General features: G+C 37.7%; 1 protein-coding gene across 1 annotated transcript in view; it reads left to right on the top strand.

The window, feature by feature from the left end:
• Positions 1-21,943, top strand: part of fars2 (phenylalanyl-tRNA synthetase 2, mitochondrial) — a 126,525-nt gene extending 104,582 nt beyond the window's left edge. Inside the window, exon 7 of the mRNA XM_026200864.1 lies at positions 20,897-21,943. Within this exon, the coding sequence (XP_026056649.1) occupies positions 20,897-21,035 (139 nt within the window). The 3' untranslated portion in view covers positions 21,036-21,943. The remainder of the gene's footprint in view (positions 1-20,896) is intronic.
• The last annotated feature ends 606 nt before the right edge of the window (positions 21,944-22,549 follow it).

Genomic DNA, 22,549 nt, shown 5'->3' with positions numbered 1-22,549 from the left:
TTAGTACAGGACTGTATTATGATTCAGTGATTTGAACATGTGTTTGTGGCTTATGTTAATCATCTGGTAACTAAGAGCATCTAAGATGAAGAAAGGAAGTCTTTTAGAATCTGGTTTAAAAGTTCTTAGAAATGCACTCTTTGAATTCATGTTGCCAAGACATTAGAGGCAATGTCTTTTTATGCAGATTTTAGGCTTATTGGCACTTGTTTCAGACCAGTGGAAATAAACATTCAGAATACACCTTTAAGTGTTTGTTTTATTGATTCAGGAAATTTTAATTTAATGCATATCTTAAAAGGCTGGGTTTTTTTTTTTTAACACTTCAGCAGCACTTTAATACGCCAGACTTCACCAATTTATTCCTGTCTATATTCCGAAGGTTTTTACAGAGGGGTTTGTTCATATCATTTCTGGCTGTTGACAGTATTTTCTGATTTATGGAGTGATAAAACAAGATGTAAAAATCTACAATGTAAAAACCTTTAACTCTATGTCAACAGAATGAAATAAGAATTGTATGCCTGGCTTTATCTAGTGTTCAGATTTCTGTTCTGGAAATGTATGCAAATCAGTGCATATTTACTTAGGTAATGCCTCATTTGCATATTTAAATATAAAATATCAGTAGGCTTGTAATAAAAAAGAAAATGGTTTGCATTTCCTAATTTAATCAATCAACCGGGGAGATTTGGTGCTATATATTAGTTCAGTGTTTTACGGTTTTCAAGAAAAGAAGTTGCTCTAAAAATGTAATGGTGTAACCATCAAGAAAAAACTAATAAAATATTTTCCTTACACTTTAAATACACTTTGTAATCTTCAGAATTTTCCATACATTTTTTTTTCTATTTGTCCAATAAGAATCAAAACAGGACTTATTCTGACATTGCTGAGAGCAGTTCTTTATAATAATTGAAAAGCAAATACTATAATACTTTCCATATACATCAACATTTAGAAAATATCTTTGAATATCATTGTGTGTTTAATAATCATTTAATGCCAAAAACTTTGCATTAAAAATATCTTATTTTATGTCCCGCCAATAAAAGTCATACAGTTTTGAAATAGCATGCAAGAATAAGATTTTTTTCAAAAATCAAGTCCTTTTAATCAGATTTATTATCTTGTCATCAAGAATTTTGTTCTCATTTTGGTGGATCTCGCTGATAGGGGCAGGTACACTGAAAAAAATGTAAACAATTTCCACACAGAAATAGCTAGTACATATCTTACAACTAATTAAAATAAACATTGGATTAAACATGACATTTTCAAGTAAACAGAGTGAAAAGGTGTTGTTGTTTTGTTTATTTTATTTTTTTGTAAAACAGTTATCATTTTTTACAGTGTAGGGTTAACAGAGTCTAATGGAATTGGAAGTTAACAGCAGGCAGATTTGTCACCGAGTGCTGTCCATTGGCAGCCATTAAGCGCTGCATCATGTCAGGGGTGATGACATGCCAATGTGTTTGATGAAAAACCGAGCTGCTTCTCAAAGTGAGCCATCAGCAGGAGAAATCCTCCACTTCGTGCACTTCACAAGGTCTGAGATCTCTCAGGCCCCCCAGATGCAACAAATGAAAACACAGTCATGATTTCTCCACTGCACCCTGTGATGACAATTAATTACACCGCGCACAGTAAAGACTAGCCCACTCGCTGCGACAGTCACCCAGCATCTGATTTAGCTTGCAGACCTGTAGAGGCGCTTGTACACAGTGTTATTGACATATTTATAATTCATGAAATGTTAATGGAATGTGTTGCAATAGAAAATCGGAATATTTGTATATAGATTAAAAGTGTGTTTCCTAGCGATTTGCATCAGACGTCGATATGATTAATGGAAGTGCATTTATTTATTTCTCTAAATCGTTCAGTGTTCATTTAAGGCTTGATTTTGCTGGCACTATTTTTTCCATTTTGATTGATGGATCTAATTATTATGATGTTTAGACAATTAATTATACATCTGAGAACCCCTCATTGAGCAGCTATTGAAAATCATAGGCTTTCATACTGCACTACAGAACTATCTCTGTGATTTATTGGTAGCACTGCATTATGGGAGGAAAGCTCACAGTAGAAACATAATATATGACAAAGGAACAAGGGAACTACCGTATGTAGTGGGTTTCCATGACTATGTGTGTGTGTGTTTCCATTAGCACTGCCACAGGCTCTGGTGCAGTAATGAGGAGGCAGTGCATGGAGAGCGTTTGCTGGATTAAAGGCAGGCAGACTACGGTGACCCTGCTCGCGTCCGCTGCCATTCAGTAATGCGTTTCACTCAGTGACTGAGGGAATTCAATCAGATCCAGCTGAAAGCACAAAGACTCCAATGCCCTTCCTGACCTGCACACACACCCCTGTGCTGTTCCATATTCACTGACACCCATGGGATATTCCCTCTCGCTACTCACTGGAGCTGTTCACACGAGTCTGAATAGTAGGAGAAACAGTAGATGACTGCGGCATAGAGTGCTAGACATTAAAGGTAGGGCCTGGGTGATTTTTTATTTTGAATGCAATATTTTGCCACAATTATTATTATTTTTTTTTTAAATTGAGGAATTGTAGTTATTAGCAAATTTTAGAGTTAGGGCTGGGACTGACGATTATTTTACTAATCGAGTAATTGGTCAATTATTCTGACAATTAATCGAGATATCGGATAATTATAATTTTATAAAAAGACTTTAGCCTTTAAAATTATTTAATATTTATAAAATATATTATATAACTGGGGCTGGGCAACTTAACGCATTATAACACTAATTGATTAATGCCAACAATTATTTTATTGAGCGTTGACACAGTTTTTTATAATTTATGAAAAAAAATAGCTCTGTTTACACATATTGTCACAATACTGTGCCAGTAGGAAAACGTAGAATCGAGAATAGTCTTTATTAATCCAATACAGGGCTAAATCCAACATGGAACACAGGAGGAAGACGCACGTACTGACTTGTTTGTAGACACGACAAAACTGAACTGTAAGGACAAGGCTTATAAAGACAGGATAACGAGGAGCAGACAGGTGCATGGAATTACTAAATTAATGGGGACATGGAGCACATGGGAAAAAAACTAGACACACCTGGAATTAAATTAACAAACTAGGGAAGACAGTAACTGGGTCACAGGAGCAAAAACACACACAATAAGTCCAGGGGTGTGACATTACTCCCTACTCCTGGAAGGTGCGACCTTGCATTGTAGAAACAACAGAGGGAGGCGTAGGTGGAACTTGGGAGGAGGTTCCGGTGGAGGATGGACTCCCGGGAGGGGGACAGCAGATAGATATCACGGAGGATGGAGCCAGGGAGGTGATGACTGAGGGATGAGCCAGAGAGGAGACGATGGAGGGAGGAGCCAGAGAGGAGACGATGGAGGGAGGAGCCAGAGAGGAGACAAGAGCGACCTGGAGCAGGAGGAGCCCAGGAGGAGCCCAGCAGGACCCAGGCCACAGCCATAATGGCCTAAGGTGGATCCGATGGTGGAAGGAGCCATGGCAGAGGAATGGCCGACAACTCCAGGGGGCTGACCAGTGGCGACGGAGCAGGTGGAGGAAGAGCCCGAGGTGGAGACAGAGAGCCAGGGTTACAGGGAGGATCCTGAGGCCCTAGGCAAATCCAATGGTGCCGACAACCAACACGGTGATGTGGGTCTGGGAGACCACGGTGGAGCCAGACTGACATAGGACTGAGGTGAAGCTGAGGGGATGAAGGAGCATGACGGAGCGATGAGGCGAAGCCAGAGGAGTGGAGTCCCGAGGCCCAGGATGGTCGACGGCAGACCAAGGCACAGCCGGAGGGACGAGGAAGCCAAGTGGAGCTTGTGGACTGCCGTGCCATGGCGGAGAGCAGGGAGCTAGGAGACATGGTGGAGCCGACGGGTCAATAGGCTGAAGCGGAGTCCAGGCCTCGGAGGATGGAGGCGGAGGTGAGGGAGACTCTGACCATCCTGGGCTTAACTCGGGAACCGGAGCCCATCCTGGGCTTAACTCGGGAACAGCCACTGGAGAATTTGAAGCCCCCTCAGGGCTGTACAAGGAAACCAAGGACGAAGGAGCTCTGTCGCTCTATGCGGTGATGGCTTGTCAGTTGCGGCGGGCTCTGGCTCTCCGTCAGCGGTGGGCTCTGGCATGCACTCCGCACATTGTGATATGGTGGCCTGTGCTCTGGGTCTGAAGTGGACCTGGCGAGTTCCTCCATCAGGCAGACGGTGAGATGTGTCCCGTTTCTCGCATTGGTTTGCATACGATTGGTTGATTATGTACAATGGCTGCATGCTATTGGTCAATTTTAGTTCAACTTCAGCAAGTATGAAAAAAAAAAAACCTAAGCCAAACCCTGAACATTTGAGGCAATGAAGAAATTCTTGCCAAGTCGTGTCCAGGAAACACAGAATGTATGGTCACCAAGTGCTGTTACCATCACTGTATAAAAACCAATATTTTCATTCATTGTTTCTTAAAATAGCCTCAGCCTGAAATATGCCATCAAATCCCAAGATCCTCACATTATCAATATCTGTTTGGTCTGGAGCTATAGATGTCACTTTAACTCTGAAATGAGTAGCAGATTACATAGCTCATATATTTTATGTCTTTGGTTCTTTTTGCCCTGCTGGAGAATCGGTCCATAAAGGTAAATCCATGAAAATCCGGCCTCCCCGAGCGCAGCTTCACAGTAACTTATTTATTACACTGTTGCATGAACTGGATCGATACAGGAAGCCAAGCAGCAGTTTAGCCCCCTGCACAGAAAACAAGTCCACTGACAAATGTTTCATGGCCCCTATATCTCACACTTATTATATTAGCTGCACATGTAGCTCTTCTGAAGAAGGTGGGTGTTGTGCTATGGCCATTGGTTATGACATTAAAGCCCCGTTCACACCGACACTGATGACATTTCTGGAGGTTGTTATATTTTTAGTTGCAGCTTAATGCTTTTCTGCAGTATCCCACTGTATCAGGCGGTGCATCCCATTGGTGGACATTTAAAAATACAAGTTGTATTGACAACAGCTGCTGGTGATGTTGACATTCAAATTTGCCAACTCTCCTGAGAAAGTTATTGACATCCAGTTGCATTTTTTTGTTGCAAATGGCTGTAGAGTAGATTAACTTCTGCAGACTTAAAACTTAAAAACACTTTGTATATTGACGTCTTTCTGTGGTTGGAATATAATACGTTCTGATGTTCATTTATGTTTTCACAAAACATTTCTTGATCCGATTCAGATTGATGATCAAAACATATGAAGTAGATTGCTTCCATCAAAAGCTTGCACAGTCCTTTTCCACTTCCTGAGTTGACATTTTATTCAATAACGTTTGCCAGTTTTTATTCTATGCTGTTTAATGTTTGATGAACACATTATTTTACTTATGCATCTGCTTACATACGCAATTGCTTGTTTCTGCTTCTTCTTCACCATGTTTTGATCCAGATGTTCGGTGGTATAATGTGTAATAGCACACTTTAGCACATAACAGAAACAGTAGCACAAAAAGGCGGAAAATTCTGTCAATGGCAGGGAAGCACTGTCTCATACATGACAGAAATATCCATTAATTGCAAGAAAAGAGCTTATCCCTTCAGGTTAGTTTTGACTCAGGAAGGTTGCATTCAACTTAGCTTTCATTTGGGATACAAAAGAAGTTATTTTTTATTTCCCAAGAATGCAAAATGACACTAAAGTCTTGTGACTGTGTCTATGTGAAGCTCTAAAGGCATGATCATATGACTAGGCTCTGCCATGATGCTATTCCATGATGGACATGGATGGCCACACAGTGCTTCCAGTGCTGACATGATTCACTTATCAGTCACTCGCTGGCTAGGCAGATGGTGAGTAGGCTGTCCTACACTCAATGGATCGGCTTCATATCTATGAAGAATTGATAGTCTTTCAGTGTGTAGCCGAGTGGAACACTGTCACTGTCATGATCAGAGCAAATACTGCTGGCGAATGAGCTTATGTTTACATGACCAACTTTCCATGTTTCCTGTTGGTCTCATACATCCTGTGTGCATATATCCATGTTAATGTTTCCCTCAGGCCTGCAGTGCAGTCCGTTCCTTCATGGTAAATAAATCCTTTGTTCTAGCATTGCTTTGTTCTTCTTGTCATAATTATTTATGATACAGCACTGTTCTTACCCGTAAGTCTGTCATATGGATTACTACCTGGACCTGTAGAAACCGCTGCTTAGTGAGAAATCACTCAAGCAGCTACCTGGGAGAAAGGAATTTTAGATGCTAAAGCATATTTTTAAAAGAATACTCTGGGTTGCTGTAGTTGTTGTTTGTTTTTTTTAACTTTTATTTTGCAGTAGATATTTGACTACTGGCATGATGTTTGGTGCACTTTGCAGATTACTTTAGCTATGAATTGACCACTTAAAGGCCTGTCTGACCACACATCATTTTGTTCTCATTAAGGTCTGTATTTACATCCTTCCAAAATACCGTCACTTGGAAATAAACACTTCTGTTTCTTAAAAATGGAAACTATTTAGGCCAATCAATTTGTTTGTTCATCTGAACAGATTTGAAGTAATTAAGCAATACATCTTTGCTCACAAATGGATCCTCTACAGCAGGGTTCCTCAATGGGCAGCCAGCGGGCCACATCTGGCCGGTGCGAGAAAAATGTTTGGCCCGCGATAATTTCAGATAATGTGGCATGAAAATTCAAATGCAGCATCAGAAAACGATTTTGGGTCCTATAATACACCCGGCGTAATGCGACGCAACGCGCGGCGCAAGTGTGTTTGCTAGTTTCAGTCCGGCACCAATCGCATTTTCCCATCCAGTTCCATGTCGCTTAATTAGCAAATGCTTTTGCGCGCATTTGTGCGCCAATGTGTGTGCTGGTCTAAAAAAGAGGTGTGTTCAGGCGCATTGCAGGTGTAGTGCTATTTTAAGGAGCTGAAAATAGACTGTGCCATAGACCAACTCAAACCTGGTCTAAAGTCTGGCGCAATGTTTTTTCTTTGATATTTAAAGAGTGTGTTAGAGGGGTCCACAACCTGCGTACACGCTGCTTATTAAACACAGGGACGCACAGCAGGACACGAACATGCCAAATATAAAAAATTAAAGGATTGCAATGCATAATAAGTTTTTGTAGGCTAAAAGATACATCTGAATAATTATCTTGTGACTATTTTAACAAAAGCAACAATAATATAATAACTGTAATAATAGTTATAATCACACACACACACACACACACACACACACACACACACACACACACACACACACACACACACACACATATATATATATATACAGGTCAGTGGCCCATGGCTTGATGTTGTTGGCATAATTTGGCCCTCTGCAAAAACTAATTGATGAACCCTGCTCTACAGTGAATGAGTTCCCTCAGAATTGAACCCAAACAGCTGATGAAAACATAACAATAATCCACAAGTAATCCATACCACTTCAGTCCATCAGTTAATGTCTTGAGAAGCCAAAAGCAGAGTGTTGTAAATAAATCCATTATTAAGATGTTTTCACTTTAAACTGTTGTCTCCAACTAAAATATGCTGTTTGGACTCACATGCTGATGGCACCCATTCACTGAAGAGGATCCATTTTGAGCAAGTGATGGAATGCTACATTTCTTCAAATCTGCTCTGATTTTTGATTGAACTATTACTTTAATCAGTTTTAAATATAAATATTTAATTAATTATCGATTTATTATGTAACTCTTCAATATCAGTATCAGAATCGGTCAATAGTTATTTGCTTAAATAGGTATCGGCCCAAAGAATCATATCCGTGCATTCCTAATTTACATAATTACAAAGGGTAACTTCTACTTAATTAGTGTTATGACTCAAACATTCAGGTTCAGAAATGAAGTGCATGTGGATCCTAGTGCTTTGTGTACAAAGTCTCAGATGTGCTTGAACATGAAGTGTTTGTAATGTTTCCTCACCTACATTAACATTGTTGTCTATTGCAATCAGCCTGTGACAGTACTGAACATCACAGAGCTTTATCTTGTGGCTCGGATGCACTCCTTTTCAACAGAAGCACACTTTTCATTCTTATTATAGACCAGCCGGCAGGTGCATTGAAGAAGCCATGCCATAACCCTTCCAGAGCTCTTCCATTGATAGAGGTGCTTCCCCGCATTTATGACAGAGATCTTAATAATTCAGTGACTCCTTCTGTAGGCTGTAGACTTCCCTCTGAGCTGGAATTTTAATTTGATCTCCCCAAAGTTTTTTCTTCCCATCATCCAAGGCACTTTCCTTTTAATAAGGTTCATTATTTTCTCATGAACGTTGTTTCGTTTTTATTTGTCCCCACTGATGTGGATGGGAGCACGTATTAGGGTGGAGTACAGACCTGGAGCAGAGCATCAGGTTTGTGTGTTTGTGTGCTAAACTGATTGGGCTAAAAACCTGCAATTATTAGTTAATCATACGTAGGTGAAGGTGGGTGGGGTAAGATGTGCCACTCTATTTATCTAGGAAACTTGGTGGTTTATATCATGAGACCATACAGGACCCATAGGGTTATTATAGTTTGCTAAAATTAAAACCATTAAAAATGAATACATAAATATACATTTCAATAAATAAATACTTGCTAAATAAACAAATACTGGAAATAAAATACATAAATAGTAAATTAAATGTAAAAATAAATAATTTCATCTAGTTGCCAATTCAAAATTTTCATTTAGTTCAACTTCATGTTATAAATAAAAAACTGAAATAAAAATTAATAAAAATTATATAGACATGTTTTTTTTTTTAAATGTTGTTTTTTGTTTGTTAGTTTGTTTGTTTCCAACAAGGTAGCAGTGGGGTAAAATATGTCAGATAATTTGGTGTAAGATGTGCCAGTGGCAGATATATGAAGAACTATTACAAAAACATTCAGAGTACTATTTCAAATTGCTATTAGAAAATCTATTAGAAAATAAAAAATTAGTCTGACTATAAACCTTTTTCATGGTGGTTTATGAAAATGTGAATAATAGTAAGAGCATGATTGTAAATTAATAACAAAGGGATATTTCATCAAAAAATTAATATTTGCCAGCCATCCAAAATGTAGATGAGTTTGTTACTTTATGTGACCAGATTTAAAAAATGTAGGATTACACCACTTGCTCACCAATGGTTCCTGTGCAGTGAATGGGTGCCGTCAGAATGAGAGTCCAAACAGCTGATAAAAACATCACAAGAAATCAACAACCAGTGGAGTGAAAAATCTGTGTGTTAAAAAGCTGTGGCTAAAATATGAGTCCATCATTTATAATAACGCTTTCTTTCTTTTCGGAAGCAACCGTTTGAAGTTGAAAACATCTTAATAACTGATTTGTTTCTATCAAACATGCAGCATTTTACTTCACGAGACATTAATTGATGGACTGACGGCACCCATTCAATGCAGAAGATCAATTGGTGGGCAAGTGATGGAATTCCTCCAATGAACAAAGAATATCATCTACATCATTTTTGGGTAAATTATTCCTTTAATAATAGTTTAATAGTCTCTCTACAGTTTTTTTAAACTCAGCTTAAATAACAGGGACTGTTCAAGACTGGATAAGGAGTATTGTTCTCCTCTGAAGAAAGTGAAGTGCTGCCCTATTTGTGTTTATGTAACATCCAACCAAACATGAGCTCACAAGTGTCTTTGAAATAGCCCGCATCCAACCACACGTCCGGTTTCTTGACGCGTAGAACAAGAGGTGCTCTCCATTACCCTCGCCTATGTCAGGTTAGATTAGAAAATAAATTAGTTGTTGGATTAATACAGACAAGAGGCTCTTCTGCTGCGGATCTGGATGCTGAAGTCTGCAACTCTTAATGGAATGCAAATTGATTTCTTCAGTTCTTCAGTCCTTCCGTGCTGCTAGAGAGAAACGCCGCCATGCCTTTGATGGAAAGAATGTTGCCTTGTTTCTTTCATAGTGTGGCTTTTCATCAGAGTTCATGAAAGTCGAAGCTAAATCCTCTTAGCTACCAATCCTAGTTATGGCAGTGCGTTTACTGAGGTGTTACTGAAGGTGGGATGTCAGTAGTGACGGGTGTCCACCAAGAATAAATCCATTCTCAAATCATTAAATTTAGTATTTTGCTTTTGGCTGCCATTTCACTTGAGCTTTTTATTCATTAATATGTAAAGCTTGTTAGGTTACTTTGTGTATTTTATAGAGATCAACTAGTAATAGGTAGTCATTTATTTAAACTTTTAAACATATATTTTTCATAAAAGTGTATTATAATTATTAAATAATACAAATGTATTATATCATTATTTAATAATTATTATATAAATAACAATAACGTTATTGATTTTAAACTGATTAGTGATACATATAATTGCTTTAAGACTACCTGGACTACCATGAAAAAAAAAATAATAATAATCATACCACATGGTCATTTAAAGTTAATTAGTGAAGGTAAATAGCCATAAATATGTAATGTTTGTTATGTAACTTTCTAACATATTCTACAAAGATAACATTTAAATGGTAGTAAAAAAAAACTGCTGAAAAATTGAAGGTTTTTTTTAAATAAAAAATTATGAAAAAAAAAAAAAAGTATATATATATATATATATATATTCATAATTTCAAAATTATACAGTTATAATTATTAAATAAATCAGCTGTTGAAATTTTATTATTAATAATTGGTACAAATAATTTTTTCCCCCACTTTTTACAATTACATTTATAAATGTATAGATTAACTTGGATACATTCATTAATATAAAAATGATTTACATGTATGCAGTTTCATGGCCTAATATTGAGGCAACATGAAATATTTATGATAAATGTCATACTATATGACAATCTAATATGGATAACATGGTGAACAGTGAATGTCTTTTTTTCTCATCACTGAGATCAGAAGAGTGCAGTGCATTCTGTAGAGCACTTTCCATTTGAACCTAAAATCAGTTTTCTCGTTTTTTTTCCCCTTTGGATTTCAGTTTGAGTTTTTGTTGTGTAGAGAATGGTAATGGAGGAAACTTGAACGTTTGCTAAAACATTATCCCTCTTTTCCATGGGAAGTCACTTTGCTTGAGTGCTGGCTCCCTGGTTAAAATCATTAGCGGCCCATTGACTGGGTTTTCTGTCTGCTCCTCTCCTCCCTTCTGAGAGCCGTAACCAGTAGGGAGTGTCATGTTTCAGAATCTCAGCCTTTCTGAAAATCAGCTGATTATCATGAGATAGACGTGCTTCCAGAATGGCTTCCATGATGCAAACTCTCCTCCTTTACTGTATGTGTAGATGCCCATTACTTTAGCTGAAAATGCTATATATGTATGTGTATATTTCCTATTGTAAATATATTAAAACTTAATTTGTGATGAGTAATATGCATTGCTAAGAGCTTGAAAAAAAAGCTCAAAATCCGTCATCTGTGTCTGTATATAGGATGTATGCTATGGGACTTCAGGCTCTCCAAGAGACAAACTGTAGTTTCACTGTTCAGGTCCCGATTTACAACAAACTCTATACTGACTGACTATATACTTTAGTTTAACAAAAAAATCCAAAGATTTGAACAAAGAGACAGCTAAAAACAAATATAAGATGCAAATATATGCAAATGTGTTACTTGGACTGAATCATTATTTTTCAAACGGTTGGTCTGAGACTACCGAGGCCCGTAAACCAAATCCATTAAAATGAATTAGCAGCAGATATAGCTGCATAATGCAATAAAAAAAAAAAAAATCAAGGAAAAGTGTACTTTTTACCTCTGTCTTCAGATGTCTAACAAAAGCTTGCCATGGTTTTAAAGCTTAGAACAGAAAGTCATGCTGTGTCTGTCCTGTGTCTATTAAAGTGCACCATGTAGTCAGGCAGTGTCTTGGAATACTGCTCCCAATTACTGGATGAAGAGGCAAAGGCCAGGCCGAAACCTCGGCAGAAATGAGGCCCTGATGTTACAGCTCCTCACAGCGACAGAACCTGTGAGCCTGGAAGACATGGAAAAACACTGCTCATTGTCACCATGGCCTTTAGCTTTCTGCTGGGCTCTGAGGACGTGAAGCATGCTTTTTCACTTTGGCATATATTTCAGTGTGTTTTCGTTTTCACGTCCACTTGATTTTCTGCAAATGCATGACATAACAGCTCTGAAATGTTTTGCTTTACACTTGATCTGCCTTTATCCGTTTTGTAACTGTTGTCATGTCCTTGTGTCGGCTAATAAAGGAAATAATTAAAGGAAAGTTTCACGGAGAATTGAAAGTTTAATGTTAATTTACTAGCCCTCAGGCCTTCCAAGATGTACTGTAGTTGACTCTTCTTTTTTTTTTTTTTTTCAGCAGAATACTAATTAAGATTTTTAGCTGAGACCGTGGTCCTTGGTGATTCATAAAATGCAAGTCAGCAGTTGACAGTCAAAAAAGCATATCAGGCAAAACTAAATGAATGGCTCCTGATGATGTACTGAGGTCTTAGGAAGCGAAACAATCAGTCTGTGCAAGAAACTGAACTGTATTTACAGAGCCTCAGGCAAACAGGGAAATACAATTATTTTTCACGACTGGTTTCAGTGAATTGCTTCACTAGTTTGATAAAGTAATTATGCAATAACAATGTATACACAATTATATTATTAAAGCACCCAATTATGGTGTGAATGGGGATGTTTTACATGGCTAAAGCAAATAAACTAAACTTCTCTTCATCAGCTCACCTTTTTACATAAATGATGAGAAACCATAGAAACTTTAATTTGGCCCCTTCATTCAAGAGCTTGGTTCACTTATGCACATATCAGTGGTTCATCATTCTTTGATCCGAGATGATTTAGTCCAGTTCACTAAAAGAACCAGTTCAAAAGAATGTTTGACTCACAAACCAGATAACACTCTCGACCGTTTGCCTTTAGGCTCTGGATTACAGGTAATAATGCTGTAAATAATGTTTGGTTTCTTGCACAGACTGATCATTTCGCTTCGTAAGACCTCAATACATCTTCAGGAGACACAGGGATTCATTTGTCTTGCCTGTACATTCTTTGACACTCAAGTGCCGGTATCTGCAGACTTACATTTTACGAATTACCTACGACCACAGTTTCAACATAAATTTTAACTATAAACAGAAAACTTTTGATTTCATTTGGCTGTTAATTTAAACAGCGATGATGTTTTTGGGGGCCTGAAATGCAAACTTTTGAAAGCAGGTGCACATTTTTTTCCAGTATCACCCCGTTTAAAAAAAACAGTGAAGTCGTGCATGTGCATGTTACGTGTTCAGTCTATAAGTGTGTCTGCAAACATGTAGTGTTTCTTTATAAATTGACATCAACTACTGGCCTGGTATGTATAATACAGTGTTTAACGTTTTCACGGATCCAAGAAAACAAGAATCGTCTGCACTTGAAATTTTTCAAAAAAAGCACTGTAAAACATTTTTGTTTTAGTACAATATTGTAGTGTAAATGACCTTTATTACTATTTGTTCCAACTACTGAAATTTCAGCATTGTGACAACAATAGTTTAAACATTGTCTAGTTCAGCTTTACTGAACTAAAAGCTTATGGTATGCAACCTTCATATTGGGTTTCTGGAAGATTTTCAATCTTTCAAAAGCTGTGAAAGGCAAGCAAACACTAAATCTGTTCAGTTCTATATAGTGTTGTCAGTTATGTACGGTATATTCGCACATTTAATATGTAGGCTGTAAATGAGCATGCCAGTGTTTAATTTATCATATTTCCAATCATTTAATAAAGCTTCATGTAATTTTATCATGAGATTTATGAACATCCCTGATTGAAGGTAGGAAAAAGAAGTTGACAATTTTTGTGTGTGTGTGTGTGTTTGTAAAATAGCCATCTAAAAATTATATTGATGCCAATAATAAACCAAAAATAGTATGCGAGTAGCTTGGTTCAGTTTACAAAATACTATTCACAATGGAAAGGAATAGTATTTTTTGGTACCACGAGCTCAAACTCTGCCAAATTAATCAAGAAAACAGATTGCACTGCCAGCTTTGTCAAAAGAGACTACATATGAGGGTTCTGTCTTCTCTTACATGGAGAAGTTGTTTAGAGTTTGGTTTGATAAAACTACCTCAATGTCAAGTGGAATCATGTTCCGGCAATTTGATCATAAACAGCTAACAAACAAAAAAATCTTCTTCTGTCACTGAATTGATTTCATATCTGTGCTCTGTTGTCGTTGTGTGTTTCTTTCCTCTTATGTGCCTTGTCGCAGTTCGTCACACACACCTTTCCGTTCGTGGCAAAGCCTGTATGAATAACTGCTCCTGCCGACCCCCACACCAAATTTTGCCAGGCAATAAAACAGAGTCAGCTCCAATAAAATGGAATTATTGTGTGTGTTTGGATCACTGTGTGGCCACTGAATTATTGAACACTTGTGTGTTCAATGAAAATGTCAGCTGTTCTTTTTACCAAGACAGACAGAGCCGAAGAGACAGAGGAAGCTATGCATAAACCATAAACCTCGATGGAAATAACATAATAGCTCCAAACATCATCTTAATTGACTCGTTACATACATAGTTTTGAAGCTAAAAATCATAAAAACAGGTTGTGGTTCTGTGAAATGTTCAACATGGTTGCCTCTCTTTTGGGTCTTGTTAGCTTTTGCTTGCTACACATTGTCGTGTCCTTGGGTTTAACTAGCTAAAAATAGCAACGCTACTTACTTCAGTTTTCATGATAATGTAGCTCGTCCAGTAACAAGCTACATTTTTCGACAAGTAGCCACGCAGCTTGACACATTCTGTGACATCTCGGATTGTATTGCGCCTGCAGCTCTAGCTGAGAGAATATAAAGAAATTCTCCTAAAATATCCCCTCTCTCTCGTATGAAACATCGAAACGGATGATTCGTTTTACATAATTGTATCATTCAGATGGTTCATGCAAATGAAATGGTTCAAAAAATGACTCAATTCATTGGAGTCCCCAAGCAGAAGTCCTCACACTGCAGTTTCATTTTCTTTTGTAGTGGAATATAGATTGTTTTCTAGTTGTATTTAGTTTAGTTTAGTTTTGCTTTCGTGCCAGATATCTACTGCTCTGCTCATAAAACAGACCAAGGCGAGCTGTCACAAAAGCTGTATCTCAATAACAGTGAAGTGTTAATCAAAGGTTTACAAAATGCTTGTTTTTTTGTCCTCCAATGCAGTCCTTTAAACTGAACAGCTGTTGCGTAAATGAAGTTGCCACTTTGATTTGGCTGGAAATTGTATTAACGGATATATACGGCTGGTTAAATTCAAATTCTACTCTATAACTTTTTGACTATCATATTTTGAAAATTGCATTTAATTTATTTTTGTATTTGTCTATACTTGTGTATACTTGTGTATGCTACATTATGGGGACCAATCTCCCCACAAGGATAGTAAAACCTGATTTTTTTTTTATTACAAATAGTAAATGATGTTTATCTAAAAGTATAAAAATGCAAACAGGTTTTTTGTAAAGGGTAGGTTTAGAATTAGTGTTGGGTTCAGTACTGTTCAATATAATAACAATTTGCAGAAATAGACGTGTGTTTGTGGATGTATGTGTGCTTGTATTTACACACATACATACAAACATACATATATACTGTACGAAAATGTACAATTAAAAACAATTTTCTAAATTATACTGAAAATAAAATTATGAATAAAATATATACAGTATATACACTCACCTAAAGGATTATTAGGAACACCTGATCAATTTCTCATTAATGCAATTATCTAATCAACCAATCACATGGCAGATGATTCAATGCATTTAGGGGTGTGGTCCTGGTCAAGACAATCTCCTGAACTCCAAACTGAATGTCAGAATGGGAAAGAAAGGTGATTTAAGCAATTTTGAGCGTTGCATGATTGTTGGTGCCAGACGGGCCGGTCTGAGTATTTCACAGTCTGCTCAGTTACTGGGATTTTCATGCACAACCATTTCTAGGGTTTACAAAGAATGGTGTGAAAAGGGAAAAACACGCACAACCTTGAGGTGGATGGGCTACAACAGCAGAAGACCCCACTGGGTACCACTCATCTCCACTACAAATAGGAAAAAGAGGCTACAATTTGCATGAGCTCACCAAAATTGGACAGTTGAAGACTGGAGAAATGTTGCCTGGTCTGATGAGTCTCGATTTCTGTTGAGACATTCAGATGGTAGAGTCAGAATTTGGTGTAAACAGAATGAGAACATGGATCCATCATGCCTTGTTACCACTGTGCAGGCTGGTATAATGGTGTGGGGGCACACTTTAGGCCCCTTAGTGCCAATTTGGCATTGTTTAAATTCCACGACCTACCTGAGCATTGTTTCTGACCCTGTCCATCCCTTTATGACCACCATGTACCAACCTCTGATGGCTACTTCCACAGCCACTAGTCACAAAGCTTGAATAATTTCAGACTGGTTTCTTGAACATGACAATGAGTTCACTGTACTAAAATGGCCCCCACAGTCACCAGATCTCAACCCAATAGAGCATCTTTGGGATGTGTTGAAACGGGAGCTCCGTACCCTGGATGTGCATCCCACAAATCTCCATCAACTGCAAGATGTGATCCTATCAATATGGCCCAACATTTCTAAAGAATGCTTTCAGCACCTTGTTGAATCAATGCCACGTAGAATTAAGGCAGATCTGAAGGTGAAAGGGGATCAAACACAGTATTAGTATGGTGTTCCTAATAATCCTTTAGGTGAGGGTGTATATATATATATATATATATATATATATATATATATATATATATATATATATATATATATATATATATATATATATTAGGGGTGTAACGGTTCACAAAATTCACGGTTCGGTTCGATACGATACACTGATGTCACGGTTCGGTTCGATACGTTTTAGATACAGCAAAATGTAAAAACATCTCAACTTTTCAGAATGCCGCAAGCGCACCGCGGGTCATGTGACAAGAACCAACCAATCAGCTTCATCCTTTCCCGTAACAAGGTTGAGAGCTCAGCCAAGATGAAGGAACAGCTGATCATAGTTGTATATGGATTGCAATTTTGAAATAAATTTAGTAGCAGAGCTACTGCAAGCGATTTTAAGAGCTGCAAATCCATTTATCCTTCGCTGAAATTTCCGCGTCTCATGGAGAGAGCACGTCATTGTTGCTTAGCAAAGACAGACGCCTCATGAGCGCTTCTGCCCGAGCGCTTTGGAAAGGAGGAGAAAGACGTGCTTAGCGTTTTCCACGCGTTTTTAGGAGCGATATGTGAACGGCCCCTAAGGCGCTCGCTCACTCAGCACGCGCTGAAGGCTCGTTGCAAAATGTCTAATGCATTTAACAGACCAGAAATATAAGATCCTAAAATAACCAACAGGTCTGGTGTTTGGGTTGGATTCCCTGTAAGCTATAGTGTCTAAATGCTGCAGGGATAGTTTGCTGCGTGCATGTTTCTCCTTTTTTTCGTCTTTTCCCAGATAGTACTGACGCATATATCCCAGATATTCCCGCTGGTGTTTTTTTTTTTTTTTTTTTTTTGTATTCCCACTGGTGTACCCTGTCATGTTGCAGATGCGACATACCGTTGTTTTTTTATCCACCACTCTCTTGCAATCACCATTATAGCTTAAAGGGAATCCAAAGTGCACCCAAACACCAGACCTGTTGGTTATTGGGGGATCTTCTCATTTCTAGTCTGTTAAACGCATTGGCTATTTTGCAACGAGCCTTCAGCGCGTACTGAGTGAGCGAGCGCCTGCTGAGTAGCCTAACATAAACATATAAGATGGTGTTTTTTTCTTCTTCGGGAGTGTCAGGGGCGTTGCCTGTTACGTTGTTTGGGTTATTGGGCTACCTTGTTGAACGCATATCATTATATTTCTCTCTCTCTCTTTTTTTTTTTTTTCAAATATAATTAATTACTCCAACGAACCGTTCGGTATACATAATGCGTACCGCGTACCGAACCGAAAGCGTCGTACCGAACGGTTCAATACGAATACGCGTATCGTTACACCCCTAATATATATATATTATTCCAGCTGACATTTATTAATGTAACAAAATGTTGTTGTTGTTGTTGTTGTTGTTTTTTTAGTAGCATGTTGTTAGCTTATTTTTTCCTCAAAAATAGCTTTACAATAGTTTAACTCTTTGCTTGTATCATGATAAAAAGCATATCAAAACTGGCTTTCCAATATAGCACTCCTTTCCTTCTTTAATGCTAATGTAAGAAATAAAAAGAATGATAAAAAAAAAAGAAAGAAAGAAATTTGAGTCCTGGATGAAAATCATTTTATCCAATTATCTACTTTGGCTGTTTGGGAAGCGTGAAAACGCACATGTCCCAGTTGCAGCTGGTGATAGCCTAAAATTGTCAGACTCTTGTTCATGCAGCTCTCGCAGACGATCCCTGGCTGCTAGACGGCGCGTGCGCCAGCCGACCGCTCCACAAGTTCGCAGAAACGCTTTCCACAGCATGTGTGGGTAGAAAGCCGTCACGTTTCACAGATTTATTCTTAGCTGTCTTTTTTTTTTACAGCTGTCTATTTATGTCAGTGTTTTGTCGGTCGATCTAGGGTTTACGTTAATTGCTTTCCCTTACCTCTGTCTTTGTTCACACTATCTGTGGTTTGATGAATTATCTCTCTCACACAGCAGCAGCAGGTATGATCATTCCTTGTGTGTCGATCAGTTACAGATGAGTTTCCCCTGGGATCACACTCATCTGCTGGATATTTATAACTTCTTCACTGTGAGGATGCAATTTTATTGAGAGAGACCGTATTGATATTGAGATGTGGGATGGGCCACAGCATTTACACTTTAACCTTTTACTTTATACAAAGAAAGAGAAAGATACACATTTATCGCTATACAAACAGATTACTGTGATGACATGCAGAAGCTTTGAAAGAAACCTTTCTTGAGCAGCAAATCAGCAAATTAGAATGATTTATAATTACTGCATTACTATTTAATTACTATTTTTATTATTGCAACTACTAATGAGCTTGTGTTTCTGTGTGATTCTAGAGTGATTGCATATGCACAGATATAATGCCAAATGTTCTATAAGCTGTTATTTTGTTTCATTTCCACCATTCTATCAATCTTAGATTATGAGGTTATAGCTGTAGGATTGCAAAAAAATAGCAAAAGCTCTAACTTCAGTTCAAAATGCTAAGCTTTTTGGAGATCTTTGACTCTTAGGGTGCTTCTCTGATGCATTATTATGTCAGTTTACATCCCAGTGGGCACCGGGCCTGCTGACTGCAAATCCAATATCGGCAAAGTGAATCCGATGTAGCCTCGCAACTCCCCATTGGTCTGCACTGGAATCCCAGCAGCTGCTTTACTGCAGTTGCCTGTCAGCCATTGTGCTTCACTTTGTTGCTCAAAAAAGAGTCCAAACCCTTGGCTTTTTTCCTCAGTCTTTTGCAGTCTTGCATACATACAGCATGCACAATAAAGAAGGAATCACGCTTGACTTTGGTCTTGTCCCTGGAGAGCACCGTGTAAGTGAAAACTTTGTAGTTTCTTGTTCTTTGTTAATCCAGCTGCTCCCCTGAGACGAGGAACACTGCATGTGTGAAGAGATGGTGACTGGCAGCTCCCTGAATGAGTGTGATCCATGTATTAGTTTGACCTCACATACACTGTTGTATAACTTATTTGTGCAGAAATATCTGGCTAAACAAATATCACTGGCATAGTTTAGACAAAAACTTGCATTCTGCCATCATTTACTGACCAACAGGTCTTTCCAGCCATGTATAACTGACTTTCTGTTGAATGATGATATTCTGAAGGATCTTCACATAGCACTTTTCCATCCCCCCAAAAAAGCACCATAAAAGTAACCTATGGGATGTGCACAATATCCAAAGTCTTCTGAAGCAATATTAAGCCAACTTATAATAAGTGAATTGGAAAAACCTCTACCTGCCTTTTTGCAAGACATAACTTTTATTGCAGTTTCCAGGTGGAGTAACCACTAGAGCCAATCTAATAATGAAAGCTTTTATTCTTTTTCACAAAAATTATGATTCCGGGTCACATAACTGATTAATAAAGACTTATTTTCAGGCGGTTCCTTGCACAGGTCTATGTTATGACCTCTTAAACTTTTACCATTGTTCATGATTTGTAAACTAATACATTTTGATGTGTGCATCACTCCACCAGCTCCATATCAATGACTTTTCTAATATTGTAAACTTGCTTGGTAGCATACCTGGTAGTGCTCAGGCACAAGTTCAATGAAACACGATTCACAATAAAAGGGTTTAACATCTTGATTTCAAACATTTGATTTCCATATTGCAGAGATTACATACAACAACCAGTGTAAATGTTGCCAGAATCATGTTAATCTGATAAAAATAAGTAAAACTGGACGTGCTTTTAGTGCCACTAACTGGACATAACAAGTGCCGTGAAATGTACTGTATATACATAATCTTTCACTTTTTTTCCAGTTTAAGTTGACTGGGTTGCAACTTACACTGAAAAACAGATTGAAATGTATTATAATTATTATTATTGATATTTTTCCCCTGCTTTAAGCGATTAACTCTACAATTGCTGCAAACAGAATAGTAAGCCTGTGAGTTCAACTCAAGAACAAAATAATTGGTGATTTGAGTCTAATCTTTTCAGTAAATTGTGCAGTGCTTAAAACTGATCTGACTGGTTCATGAAAAGACTGATCCGGTCCTCAAGTTCATAACACTGACACAAAGTTTTAGTGCTGAACAGCAACCACAGCTTCAGTGTTGTTCATCACACAAAACTGTGTGGTAAGCTGTGACTTTTAAGTAATTTTTTTGGTGATCATGGTTAATATAGGACTGTTGTTAATCTTTTTCTCTTTTCGTACTCTCCTAGGACAAAGAGAGTGAGCCACTGTTACCGTGTCACATATCGTCACATGGAGAGGACTCTGACCCAGGAAGAAGTGCGTATCATCCACAGAGCCATTGAGCAGGCAGCAGAAGAAGAGCTTGGAGCGCAGGGAAGATACTGAGCTTTCCCAACAGCCATCATGAGCGTCTTCCACCTTCCATGATGGGATTCACAGATGTAGTCACATCTCTGTGTGGTGATTAATTATAATGTGGAAACTCTCAGCCACACCTACACTTAGTTAGAGACTCCATCTGCAGTTTCTTAAGATAACACTTCACCTAAAAATGAAAATAGTTTCTCTATTTACTCACCATTTTGTCCCTAGAGGGAGAATCTTGCAGCAGCTTATTTCCAAACAAAACATCATGGAAGGGATAGTTCAGCCATCATCATTTACTCACATTCTTGTCATTCCAAACCTGTATTGACAAAAATCTGAAGATATTTTTTGAAGAAAGTTGGTAATCAATCAGTTTTGGTGATCATTGATTTCCATCACATTGACTTTTGACTTCCACTGTGCTCCATACTGGTCTAAAACAAGGGAAAATGATGACAGAAGTTTCTTTTTTTTGACAAACCATCCCTTTAAAACTAGATTTTTGCGATCTGGATGACTTTATTTTTGAAGAGGTTTTAAGATACATTTTTGTTCCTTAAACATTTGCAAGATTTGACCTTGAAACAACCTTTGGGTCATAATAACCTCACTAGGTCTGAACTATTCTTCCAACTTCCCAAGCTGGCACAAACTTCATCATGGACCAAACAGCCAGATTTAACACAGATATGGTACAGGCCTTTCATGCAGCTGGATCCGTGCCAGCCTGATGATAAGCAGGAAACTAGAGATCTTATTTCTACCTTTCTGTTTTCTTAAGGATGATTTGAGGTAGCCTGTAATGAGCTGCTGCCTGGAAATTACCAAGATAATGAAACGCTTCCTCAAAGTCACTCCGTAGTAAAATGGCAAACGGGAGGCAGGTCACCATTTGTGGTAGAAAATAAAGTTGTGTTGAGATGTAATTGTGTTGCTGTGTCTTAATTATATATATAATACATATAATACATATTAACGGTGCATATTTTTGGGAGTAACTGAATTTATCTGTGATTGAGAAAGTTATACATTTATAAGATAAATCACTTCCAAATAAATGTTGTCCTTTTGAACTTTCTATTCATTAAATAAACCTGAAAAAAGTATCACATTTTCCAAAAACAAAAAAATGTAAGCAGCACAACAATTATATATTTTTTAAATACCACTATTAATAATAGTGATCAGAATGTTTCTTGAGCAACAAATCATCATATTTTCATGATTTCTGAAGATCATGTGACACTGAAGACTGGAGGAATGATGCTGAAAATACAGCGGAGCATCACAGAAATAAATGATATTTTACAAGATATTCACTCAGGAAACTGCTATTTAAAATTTAAATAAGATTTTACCATTTATACTTTGTGAGCATAAGCGACTTCTTTCAAAAAACATTTGAAAAATCTCACTGACCCCAAGCTTTTCTAAACCTAAACCAGCAATTGTGTTTTATATTGAGGGTGGAAAAATGAACCCATCATTTTATTTCATTGCCTGTCCATTCTTTTGTTTGTTAGATGTCATGT

Source organism: Carassius auratus, chromosome 24 (assembly GCF_003368295.1).
Source record: "Carassius auratus strain Wakin chromosome 24, ASM336829v1, whole genome shotgun sequence".
Classification (NCBI taxonomy): domain Eukaryota; kingdom Metazoa; phylum Chordata; class Actinopteri; order Cypriniformes; family Cyprinidae; genus Carassius; species Carassius auratus.
This window is presented reverse-complemented; position numbering and strand designations above follow the sequence as displayed.